This window comes from Brachionichthys hirsutus, chromosome 16 (assembly GCF_040956055.1).
Source record: "Brachionichthys hirsutus isolate HB-005 chromosome 16, CSIRO-AGI_Bhir_v1, whole genome shotgun sequence".
Taxonomy (NCBI): domain Eukaryota; kingdom Metazoa; phylum Chordata; class Actinopteri; order Lophiiformes; family Brachionichthyidae; genus Brachionichthys; species Brachionichthys hirsutus.
The window spans coordinates 12,420,407-12,431,965 of record NC_090912.1 but is presented as its reverse complement, the minus strand read 5'-3'; the positions used below and the strand labels follow the sequence as shown (position 1 = coordinate 12,431,965).

Here is an 11,559-nt window from a genome sequence, read left to right as displayed (position 1 = left end):
CCCCCCCATTTGGAGAAGGCGTTTGACCGCGTCTTTGGGAGCATGGGGCCCGGGGCCCGGGGCCCTTTTCTGAGGGCTGTATGATCAAAGTCGGAGCTTGGTCTACATTACCAGCACCGGATCCCCCCAGGGCTGTGTACTTTCCCCCTGGCTCTCCTCCCTGTACACAAACCGCTGTAAGTTTGTGGATGACACCACCCTCATCGGGCTCACCTCGGAGTGCAGCGAGCCCCCCCGAACCATCTCTGTCTTTTCAGGAGCGCCCAAAAAAGAAACTCAAGACCATGAAGCGCTTCTGGGGTCGTCTGTTTCCACGTCTAAGGGGAAAAGACTAACGTCCTCTGTTCCCGGACCCCTCGACCCTTACTGTTTATGTCAGTAGTCTCTCTCCCTCTGTCTGTCCCTCTCTGTTTAATAATTTATGTGACTCACATTTCTGTAAATAAATAAATAAATAAAATCCAACTTCTGTATTTACTTTCTAACTTTATTTGATTTAACATTTCAGGAAGCTATTTATTTCATTTAACTTTATTTGACATGCTGCTGAGCTCCCTGCACTTTGTTACAATTTTCAAACAAAGATTTGATTGTCTCAGATCAAATCTATTTCATAAACATACGCTTGAAGGCATTTAAACAAAGTGTTGGAGTTCGTATAAGTCTGAATATTTTCAGAACTATTAATACTCGTCCGTAATGGCAGTGACTGGTCGGCAGCACGTAGCACAACAGCCAAATATTCAATACAAAAATAGACTTTATTTCAGAGAACAGAAAGAACAAAAAAGGAAAGCCGTCAGCGCTCAGAGCACAATGGAGAGGTAGTCACACACCTGGAAGCAGAGAAACGGCAGGAATAAGACGCAGCGCCGCCCTCGGAGAGGACACAAAGAGGACACAAAGAGGACACAAAGCACCAGCCCTACCTGGCAGCTCATCATCAGGTTGGCTGGGCCGTCCATGTTGGGAGCCACAAAGAAAAGCGGGTTGTGAGGGCAGCTCTGCGCGTGCTCCAGCAGCCTGCAGCCCAGGAGCTGCAGCAGGACGTCGGCGCTGACGCGTTGCTCCTAGAGGCACAACCCAGGACGCCGAAACGCAACCGTTAGCCTCCCCCCACTCGTGGGGACTCGTCTCGAAAGGCGTCGACGTGAACAGAAAACGGCTCGACGTGAACCGTGTGATCCGTCTCTGGAAGCACAAACCGAGGCGGAATCCTCCCCGGAGACGTGGTCAGTGTTTCGCTGCTGATGTTCCAGCGAGCATGCCTCCGTCGGAACATCACGTCAAGATAAGACAATGTGCACGCTAATGCTTTTGGCTAGCCTTAGATGCTACGGGAAGGTTCTAGCTCTCCAAACAGAACGGAAGTCCAATCTCAGGGTTTCTGGAGACGGATTACACGACAGGAGCTAACAAAAGCGCAGCCCCGTCAGTCGTTTGGGAAAACGCTGCAACGCTCCAGAAACACTGAAGGGGGGGCTCACGCTGAACTCAGGCGCCATCGTACACACAAACACAGAGAATCTCCAGAGATGCTACACAACTGTAACGTCACAACCAGAGGAGGAGCGACGCGCCGCCTCCCACGATCGGGAATAAAAAGATGTTCCAGTTGCTTCCGTGTTGGATGTTAATGGACAGAACAGGAATAGATGAGTTCTCATTAAGGTCACTCATCGACAAACACAAACCCCAGGAGGAAGGGCAGGGACAGCACCCTGACAGACACGCCCGCTTTCAAACGGCACCCCGAGCCCAGCGAGAACGCATTCAGTGAGTCACAAACCTCGGTGTGGACGTACAACCCACAGGGGCAGGAGACGGAACGGCTGCCGATGTCCAGGTTTCTCCTGAGAGACAAACGCAGCGTGAGGCATCAGGGAGACGGACGCCGCCGTGTTCCGTCCGTCTGCTCGTTTCCCACACGTACGTGTGACACACGGGGCAAATGACGCGAGTCTCGTCCATCTGCTCCACGACAGATGAAATGTACTTCTGCTCGAGCTGCAGATTGCTCTCATACTCCTCAATGATAGCGAGCTCTGAGGAGAGAGGGGGCCGTCCTTAGACGTTCTGCACGCGCTCACACGGACACCGAGGACACACGGCGCGGCGTTACCCTGAGACACCAGCTCCTGCTGGATCTCCCCGAGGACGCTCAGATCGTCCGTCTCTCTCGCTGCACTCAGCATCTGACGAGAAGGAAAAATGCAAAGCGTGTTAACGTGCACCCAGCGGGGGCAGGTACAACCCGCGGGGGCAGGTACAACCAGCAGGGGCAGGTACAACCCCCTGGGGCAGGTACAACCCCCTGGGGCAGGTACAACCCCCTGGGGCAGGTACAACCAGCGGGGGCAGGTACAACCCGCGGGGGCAGGTACAACCCGCGGGGGCAGGTACAACCCGCGGGGGCAGGTACAACCCGCGGGGGCAGGTACAACCAGCAGGGGCAGGTACAACCCCCTGGGGCAGGTACAACCCCCTGGGGCAGGTACAACCCGCGGGGGCAGGTACAACCCCCTGGGGCAGGTACAACCAGCGGGGGCAGGTACAACCCGCGGGGGCAGGTACAACCCGCGGGGGCAGGTACAACCCGCGGGGGCAGGTACAACCCCCTGGGGCAGGTACAACCCCCTGGGGCAGGTACAACCCCCTGGGGCAGGTACAACCCGCGGGGGCAGGTACAACCAGCAGGGGCAGGTACAACCCCCTGGGGCAGGTACAACCCGCGGGGGCAGGTACAACCAGCAGGGGCAGGTACAACCCCCTGGGGCAGGTACAACCCCCTGGGGCAGGTACAACCCCCTGGGGCAGGTACAACCCCCTGGGGCAGGTACAACCCGCGGGGGCAGGTACAACCCCCTGGGGCAGGTACAACCCGCGGGGGCAGGTACAACCCCCTGGGGCAGGTACAACCCCCTGGGGCAGGTACAACCCCCTGGGGCAGGTACAACCCCCTGGGGCAGGTACAACCCGCGGGGGCAGGTACAACCCGCGGGGGCAGGTACAACCCCCTGGGGCAGGTACAACCCCCTGGGGCAGGTACAACCCCCTGGGGCAGGTACAACCCGCGGGGGCAGGTACAACCCCCTGGGGCAGGTTGTACGAGTCTAACCGATTCATTCTATTTCAGCTCATTCAACGGCTTCAGTTTCACATCCTGATGATGCAGAAACATCAGGAGGAAGGTATAATCAATACTTACAAGTTACGGAACTGTAATATCCTCCTGAGGCCCAGCCAGTTAGCATGTCCTCTGTAGTGGACAAATGTCCTCTGTAGTGGACAAACTGGCCGGGTCCCAGCAGCATATTGTGATCCTAACTATACTGGCTTTGGCTCCTTGTCAGGTCACAGGTTCACAGACGTCACAAAGACACCGACTGTGATTGGATAACTTGACTTTCACGCTGAATAGGAGCACTGACCTCAGCCATGCGCTCTGCCCCCCCCAGCGACGGCAGTCTCCGGTCCTCCGACCGCAGGGCCGTCCATTCCTCCTCCATCACCTCTTGGACGAGGGTGGCGTTCCCGAAGCCGCCGCGGGTTCGGCTCTCTCCCATCTGGCGGTATCGCTCCAGCAGCCTCGACCGGCTGTTTCTCAGCCTGTCTACACATCGCTACGTCACAGAGAGACAAAGAGCAGCAGAGTTCAAAGAGCAGCAGAGTTCACAGAGCAGCAGAGTTCACAGAGCAGCAGAGTTCAAAGAGCAGCAGAGTTCACAGAGCAGCAGAGTTCACAGAGCAGCAGAATTCACACACGACGCGATGCGGCCCCGACATGGTAGCTAGCTAGCTGGCTGGCTGGCTAGGTTCGCGCTAGCTAGCTGGCTGGCTGGCTGGCTGGCTAGGTTCGCGCTAGCTAGCTGGCTGGCTGGCTGGCTAGGTTCGCGCTAGCTAGCTGGCTGGCTGGCTAGGTTCGCGCTAGCTAGCTGGCTGGCTGGCTAGGTTCGCGCTAGCTCCCTCACCCTGCGGTAGGTTTCCTTCCACGGCGGCGTCGTTCCTTTATAAAGTGACTGGTGTCTGTGGAAAGCATCCATCCGTGGAGCTGATTCCGCGTGATGTGAGGGGCGCGCAAAGACTCCTCCCCACGAAGGTGTCAAAACAAAAACATTTCAGATTGCAACTTCAAGACCCGGAAGTGAACAGGCGCCGCCGCCCATTGCATGATGGGTGCTGTAGTGTCGCTTATTGGATGACGATGAGATGTCTGGAATCTGTGAATGTGGTTTCAAAGCAAAGGGCACCATTTATTCAGAAATACTCTTAATTCATGAAATATGGTTTTCTATACAAATTGTTAATGAAATGTCGGTGGATGAATACAGGTAAACGCACAACGCATTTAGCGTCTACACATTGTGTAGACGCTAAATGTTCTGCACTCATAAAGCACTCTACATGAGGCCTCACGTTCAAACACTCACCCATTCACACACATTCACCCTCCAGCGAAGGATGCTTTGGCATGCGGAAGGTCAGAGCAGGGATTCGAACCACCAACTTTCTGATCACTGGACGACCCACTCTACCAACTGAGCCGCAGTGCTCAGGCGCAAGCCTCCCTCCAGTCTCTGGATGCCTCTCCCTCCATCATCTGTTACCAGAGAACCTCTTTACTTGGAGAATGAAGTTGTGAAACTGATGATGCGTTGATGAGTCAGACTGGATTCCCACTATGGCTGCACATAATAACGGTGCACAGCTTAACCCGTTCCGTGTTAATAACAGTGCTCAGCTTAACCCGTTCCGTGTTAATAACGGTGCACAGCTTAACCCGTTCCGTGTTAATAACGGTGCACAGCTTAACCCGTTCCGTGTTAATAACGGTGTAGAGCTTAACCCGTTCCGTGTTAATAACGGTGCTCAGCTTAACCCGTTCCGTGTTAATAACGGTGCTCAGCTTAACCCGTTCCGTGTTAATAACGGTGCTCAGCTTAACCCGTTCCGTGTTAATAACGGTGCTCAGCTTAACCCGTTCCGTGTTAATAACGGTGCACAGCTTAACCCATTCCGTGTTAATAACGGTGTAGAGCTTGACCCAGCTCAGCCCCCCTAAAATATTCTTAAGCCCCCCTAAATAATTTTGGGTTGTTTTATTTAAAAAAAAATGTTTTGTTTTTGTTTTGTTCAGTGACCAAAAAAATGCCGACATATATTCTATTAAAGCCGGTGTAGAGCTTGACCCGTTCCGTGTTAATAACGGTGCTCAGCTTGACCCGTTCCGTGTTAATAACGGTGCTCAGCTTGACCCGTTCCGTGTTAATAACGGTGCTCAGCTTGACCTGTTCCGTGTTAATAACGGTGTAGAGCTCGACCCATTCCGTGTTAATAACGGTGTAGAGCTCGACCCATTCCGTGTTAATAACGGTGTAGAGCTCGACCCATTCCGTGTTAATAACGGTGTAGAGCTCGACCCATTCCGTGTTAATAACGGTGTAGAGCTTGGCCCGTTCCGTGTTAATAACGGTGTAGAGCAGGCATGGGCAAACCCAGGCCCGGGGGCCATATACGGCCCGTTGGTCTCTCTAATCCGGCCCGCCATACCTGTCCAAATTGTATTATAATTAAACCTCATTCATTTGACCTTTTCCCTGTAATGCTACCTGTAAAATGCCAAATCCTTTAATGCAATAGCTTTCATGTGTCATTTATATTAGCTCACACAAATACTCCATCCATCTGTTCTTGGTCCGGCCCCTCTGCCAAATTTTAGAACCCATTGTGGCCCGCGAGTCAAAAAGTTTGCCCACCCCTGGTGTAGCGCTTGACCGTTCCGTGTTAATAACGGTGTAGAGCTTGACCGTTCCGTGTTAATAACGGTGCACAGCTTAACCCGTTTCGTGTTAATAACGGTGTAGAGCTTGACCCGTTCCGTGTTAATAACGGTGTAGAACTTGACCCGTTCCGTGTTAATAACGGTGTAGAGCTTGACCTGTTCCGTGTTAATAACGGTGCTCAGCTTAACCCGTTCCGTGTTAATAACGGTGTAGAGCTTGACCCGTTCCGTGTTAATAACGGTGCAGAGCTTGACCCGTTCCGTGTTAATAACGGTGTAGAGCTTGACCCGTTCCGTGTTAATAACGGTGCTCAGCTTAACCCGTTCCGTGTTAATAACGGTGTAGAGCTTGACCCGTTCCGTGTTAATAACAGTGCTCAGCTTAACCCGTTCCGTGTTAATAACGGTGCTCAGCTTGACCCATTCCGTGTTAATAACGGTGTAGAGCTTGACCCGTTCCGTGTTAATAACGGTGCTCAGCTTAACCCGTTCCGTGTTAATAACGGTGCACAGCTTAACCCGTTCCGTGTTAATAACGGTGTAGAGCTCGACCCATTCCGTGTTAATAACGGTGTAGAGCTTGACCTGTTCCGTGTTAATAACGGTGTAGAGCTTGATCCGTTCCGTGTTAATAACGGTGTAGAGCTTGACCCGTTCCGTGTTAATAACGGTGCTCAGCTTAACCCGTTCCGTGTTAATAACGGTGCTCAGCTTGACCCATTCCGTGTTAATAACGGTGTAGAGCTTGACCTGTTCCGTGTTAATAACGGTGTAGAGCTTGACCCATTCCGTGTTAATAACGGTGTAGAGCTTGACCCATTCCGTGTTAATAACGGTGTAGAGCTTGACCTGTTCCGTGTTAATAACGGTGTAGAGCTTGTCGTGTACATTGACATTCCATCAGTGTCATTAAAATGATGGTTCAACCTCCTTCCTGTGGGCGGATCTTGAGGTTGTGAGGTCCGGGCCTCCTTCCTGATTCATCAATCATCTCCTCCTCCTCCTCCTCGGTCTCTGCAGCAGCTTTCACACATCTGTCTCGCCTGGTTCAGCACCTCGGACAGAGACCTCTCTGATAGGATGCAAGCCCGTCGGCAGCCAATGGGCTTCAGGAGCGCGGCAGCCAATGAGAAGGCGTCATTGCTCTCCCACATCCAAACCGAATAACTGCAGATGGCCGCGTGTCTCTCCTCTGAAGCCGCTGTCGGTCCTTTCTTCACGGAACGATGACGTGTTCAGCTTTAGGTTCATCCGAGCTGTGAGCGCAGAGACCTTCGCCTCTCGATGGAAGACGTCGTCCTCCTCGCACATCTCTGCTCTGCGCTCCCATCGGCGGCCGAGGGGCGCGTTCTGAATGAGGGATTGGCGCAGACAGGCAGAAGTCCACGGGGAGACGAGCGGGGACACGAGCGGGGAGACGGGCGGGGAGACGAGCGCCTCCACGGCCCGGAAGGCTCGCTGTGAGCGGAGCGGCTGGGAAGCGTTGGCGACTCATGAGAGTCGATTAATCGTAAGGTAGGAAAGCACGGAGGCTTGCTTCACTGCTCTCACCGAGGCATTCCTCCAGTCCCGATAATGCGCTTCACGGGGGGGGGCATCAAGCCCCCGTTACAGATCTACTGATTCACTGAACGCGTCAGCAGCATCATGCGCGTGTGGCAGCAGAGGCTGCTAGCAGGGCTTCCATTTTGAGGCTAAGATGGATGCGCACATTTCCGCGGCCTCGTCTTGCTGCTTATATAACACCGATGAAGACGAGGCGACGCACATCAGGTCGTCATCATGCAGCTTCCAGCAGCAGCTGATATCTGATAAACGAGTGAGCCTCATTGGTGGTCAGGCTCAGGCCGGGAATCGAACCGCCAACCTCTCGATCATAGGACGACCTCTCAACCATCTTTAATATTGTGGTCGTAGCACGGTGGCCACAGCGAGAAGGCACCGGCTTCGAATCCCATCTGAGCGGAGTTTCTATGTTCTCCCCGTGATTTCTCCGGGTTCTCCGGTTTCCCCCCACCGACAAAAAAACATGCAACTTAGATCAATTGATTACTCTAAGCTGTCCGTAGTGTATGAGTGTGTCTCTGTGTGGCCCCGCGATGCGCTGGCGACGCCTCCAGGGTGTACCCCGCCTCTCACCCATAGCAAGCTGGGATAGGCTCCAGCAACTCCCGAGAAAGCAGAAGAAAATGGATGGATGGATGGTGGATGGTGGATGGATAGTGGATGGATGGAGAGATGGATGGATGGATGGATGGATAGATGGTAAGGTAAGGTGACTTTATTTGTACCCGAAGGTAGATTTGGTTCACAGCAGTTACACTCTGCTGCTGGTCGCAGCGTGCGCATGCGCCCGGGCAATGTGGGTGAAGCGTCTTGCCTAAGGACACAACGACAGTGAACACATGAGCCCAAGCCGGGGATCAAACCGCCAACCTCTCGATCACAGGACGACGACCCTCTCAACCACTGCACCACCGTCGCCCCATGGATGATGGATGGATGGATGGTGGATGGATGGATGGTGGATGGATGATGGATGATGGATGGATGTTGGATGGATGGATAGATTATAACTGCTGACTTGACTTACGCTTCATCACCAGTGACCCCCTTGCTTTGCCACCAGGTTGAACTCCAGCGGTGAGAGACGTGGCCCCGCCCCCAGCTTATAGCCCCACCCCCTCCCGCAGGCATCATGGGTACTGTGCTGTCGCTGTCTCCCAGTTACCGCAAGGCGGGTCTCTTTGAGGACGGCCCCGCTGCGGTGGGACGCTACACTGCCGTCCAGAACAGCAAGAATGCACAGGGTGCAAAATCCCTCAAACGCCCTTCTATCATTAATGTGTTGCCATGGAAACGCATCGTATCTGCCAAGAGGAAGGGCTCCAAGAAGCTGCAGTCAGAGGCTGGGGATGGCGGGAAAGGAAGCCCCCACGCCGCCTCCAGCAGCCTGAGGCTGAAGAAGTCTCAGTCCTGCGCTAACCTTTCTTCCTACTCGTCCAACCAGCAGCCCCGGGCCGCCGGGACTAGCTCCTCCCAGCTGCCCACCTCCAGGACCTTGACTAATGTTGTGCCGGCCGCTGCTAAAAAGAATTCACTCACGGGTGCTGGAATACCGTCGTCCACGGCGGGCACGCCGAAGCGTGTCATTGTTCAGGTAATCCAAGTCCGGCTTTGGACTCGCTCCTTTGGGCGAGTCGTTGGGGACTCCGTTGGGTCCCCAACGACTCCGTCTTTCCTGTTCCCTTGTCTCTTTCCAACTCAGGCTTCCACCAGCGAACTGATGCGCAGCCTGGGTGAGTTCCTGTGCCGGCGGTGTTCCCGACTGAAGCGCCTGTCCCCAACCGATCCGGTGCTGTGGCTGCGCAGCGTGGACCGCTCCCTCCTCCTGCAGGGTTGGCAGGACCAGGGCTTCATCACGCCGGCCAACGTGGTCTTCCTCTACATGCTGTGCCGCGACGTCGTCCCCTCCGAGGTGGCCTCGGAGCGGGAGCTGCAGGCCTCGCTGCTCACCTGCCTCTACCTGTCCTACTCCTACATGGGCAATGAGATCTCCTACCCGCTGAAGCCCTTCCTCGTCGAGGCAGAGAAGGACGCCTTCTGGGACCGCTGCTTGGAGATCATCAACCGCATGAGCGGCAAGATGCTCCAGATCAACACCGACCCGCACTTCTTCACGCAGGTGTTTGCTGATCTGAAGAACGAGAGCAAGAAAGAGGAGGAGAAGACCAGGCTCCTCATAGGCCTCGACCGATAAGATGGAGCTGGGAGGGAGGGAGGGTGGAACGTTTGAGGGTGGCTGAACATTGCAGCGTCGAGACACCTTGGAGCGCCTCTACGAGTTCATCAATAATCACATTTCCTGTTTGCAGAACAATCTGAGGTTAAAAGAGAGAGAATTGAAATACTTGTAGTTGTTGACGAGCCACCTGTTGCAAAAGAACCCTGGCCTGCTTCTGGCTCCAGAGACACGCCCCCTTTCAGTGAGGACAGAACTGATTGATCGGGCTTTAGAAACGCCCGACGAGGCAGATTCATTCCAGGGTCCATCACTAACAGGAAGATTGAGGTTATCACCAATCACGAGTGGCGGCACTAGAACCACCTTGCAGGAGGTCGCTTCACATGGGGGTCACCCGAACCCTAAAGTTAAACCCACAGCAACCGCATCAGGACTCTTCTACCCGCGTCCCCGTCGGGGCGATCAGAGTCGTGGATCAGTAGCACACAGGAAACCGGCTTCGTGTTTACGTGAGCGGTCTACTCCGGCGTGGGGGAGAGATTGGTTATTTCGGAGGCGTGTGAAGAACTAATCCGTCTGGCTGAATAATCGGAATCTAACCCTCAGGAAAACTGTTTACGTTTCAAAAACACGTGAGAATGCAGCAGAGAGAGAAAGACTCCGTGTGAATGACCGGTGAAGATGGGTGACTGCATCCTGTCTCTCTGTCCATGTCCTCATGTCCAGTCTGGACCAGTCCGGTTCGGTCCGCTGACCCGTCGGCTTGCATGTGTGCTTCTTTAGGTTTGCTAGCATGCTGCTTTCTGTCGTCATGCCAACGTCTAAACGATAGACTCCGTGGTATGACACCAGCACAGGGGTCTCTCACGGAGGGAACGTGCCAAAGCAGGCTGTGCACTTGCCCGTGCATCACATAGCATCCACACGAGGACGAGTCCAAGACGTCTCGTAGCCTGGGCGGGCTTAAGAAGACGTGGAATATTAATATTCATTAGATGTTCAGAGGTGGGAATTCACTTTGTGCTTGTTCTGAACGCGCCATGCGACCCTGCAACGTGTTGCACTTTAATGATGGTTTTAGTCCCTTTATGCAGGTCGAGTCCAGCCATGTTGATCTCACGTTTCTCTTCATGCCCATTTCTCTCAGTTTGTTTGTGACAGACTTTCTGCTCCCAGAGACCTCGCCCAACCTCAACCCTCCTCCAGGTGAAGAATCAGCACACCTGAAACGCTGCGTTGATGATGCCACATCACCGAGTCTCCATGGAGCCAATTTCAAAGTCTGGCTGCTTAACAAGAAATGCTATAAATGAATCACGAATAAGCTTTTTCAGGACATTGCTATGGCGATGCTGATCACAAAAGGACTTTAGTCGAGGAATTCCAGATTGTTATTTTGACACGCTGAATTTTTGGGTAATCTAAAGCTGGATTATTTAAAATTCTGTTTGTGCATTAGTAGGTTTTAACAAGGCTGTTGGCCTGCTGTTCTGCATGTGAACTTTAGACAAGACTCAGGTCGGGAAGCAGGATTTGGACCAGCAGAATGCTGCCTGCTTCCCGACGGGGCACCGCCATCATGCCGCTGTGCTAGTTCTGTGTTTCCTGAGTGGGTTCCATGCCCCGACGCAGACCTCACAAAACAAAACCAATGACAAGCAGCGAGCGGCTTCCAGTGGGTTTAATAGTACAAGTAGGCAATTTTTTTAATCATCTTTTTATTTATTTATGTATTTGTTGTATCCAAAAAACCCAAACTGTACATAGCAGGGTAGGAACGATGTGAACGGAGGTCAAACAGAGGTCAAACAGAGCTGACTCATAGGACAATGGAATAATGGTGATAAGCATAAATGAGTTGGACTCTCATCCGGATTCAGGCTCGGGGTGTTGGACCTTGATGCTAAAATCTGCTAACAGCCCTGCCATCTTTAGCTAGCTGCGGCTACACCTGTCAGGCTAAATATAGCGATGGAACACATGATCAAAGAAGCTGCGGGATCTGTCTGACAAGACAAGTGTCTTCATTTTG

At 53.5% G+C, this 11,559-nt stretch overlaps 2 protein-coding genes across 3 annotated transcripts; one reads left to right on the top strand and one right to left on the bottom strand.

Annotated features, from left to right (window-relative positions):
* Positions 1–742: 742 nt before the first annotated feature.
* Positions 743–4,118, bottom strand: rpain (RPA interacting protein). Of its 2 annotated transcripts, XM_068750053.1 has the most exons (7): positions 3,972–4,118; positions 3,432–3,623; positions 2,123–2,195; positions 1,934–2,045; positions 1,790–1,853; positions 930–1,070; positions 743–836 (listed from the first exon to the last, which is right to left on the bottom strand). In XM_068750053.1, exons 1-7 carry the CDS (start codon positions 4,041–4,043, stop codon positions 807–809), a joined length of 684 nt encoding a protein of 227 aa, XP_068606154.1. In that variant the 5' UTR covers positions 4,044–4,118; the 3' UTR covers positions 743–806. The 2 variants fall into 2 exon arrangements, with proteins under 2 accessions (XP_068606154.1, XP_068606153.1); XM_068750052.1 differs by having other exon boundaries at positions 1,790–2,045.
* Positions 4,119–8,480: 4,362 nt separating this feature from the next.
* Positions 8,481–9,542, top strand: LOC137905908 (cyclin-dependent kinase 5 activator 1-like). The gene is made up of 2 exons (XM_068750193.1): positions 8,481–8,942; positions 9,051–9,542. Exons 1-2 carry the CDS (start codon positions 8,481–8,483, stop codon positions 9,540–9,542), a joined length of 954 nt encoding a protein of 317 aa, XP_068606294.1.
* Positions 9,543–11,559: the final 2,017 nt, after the last annotated feature.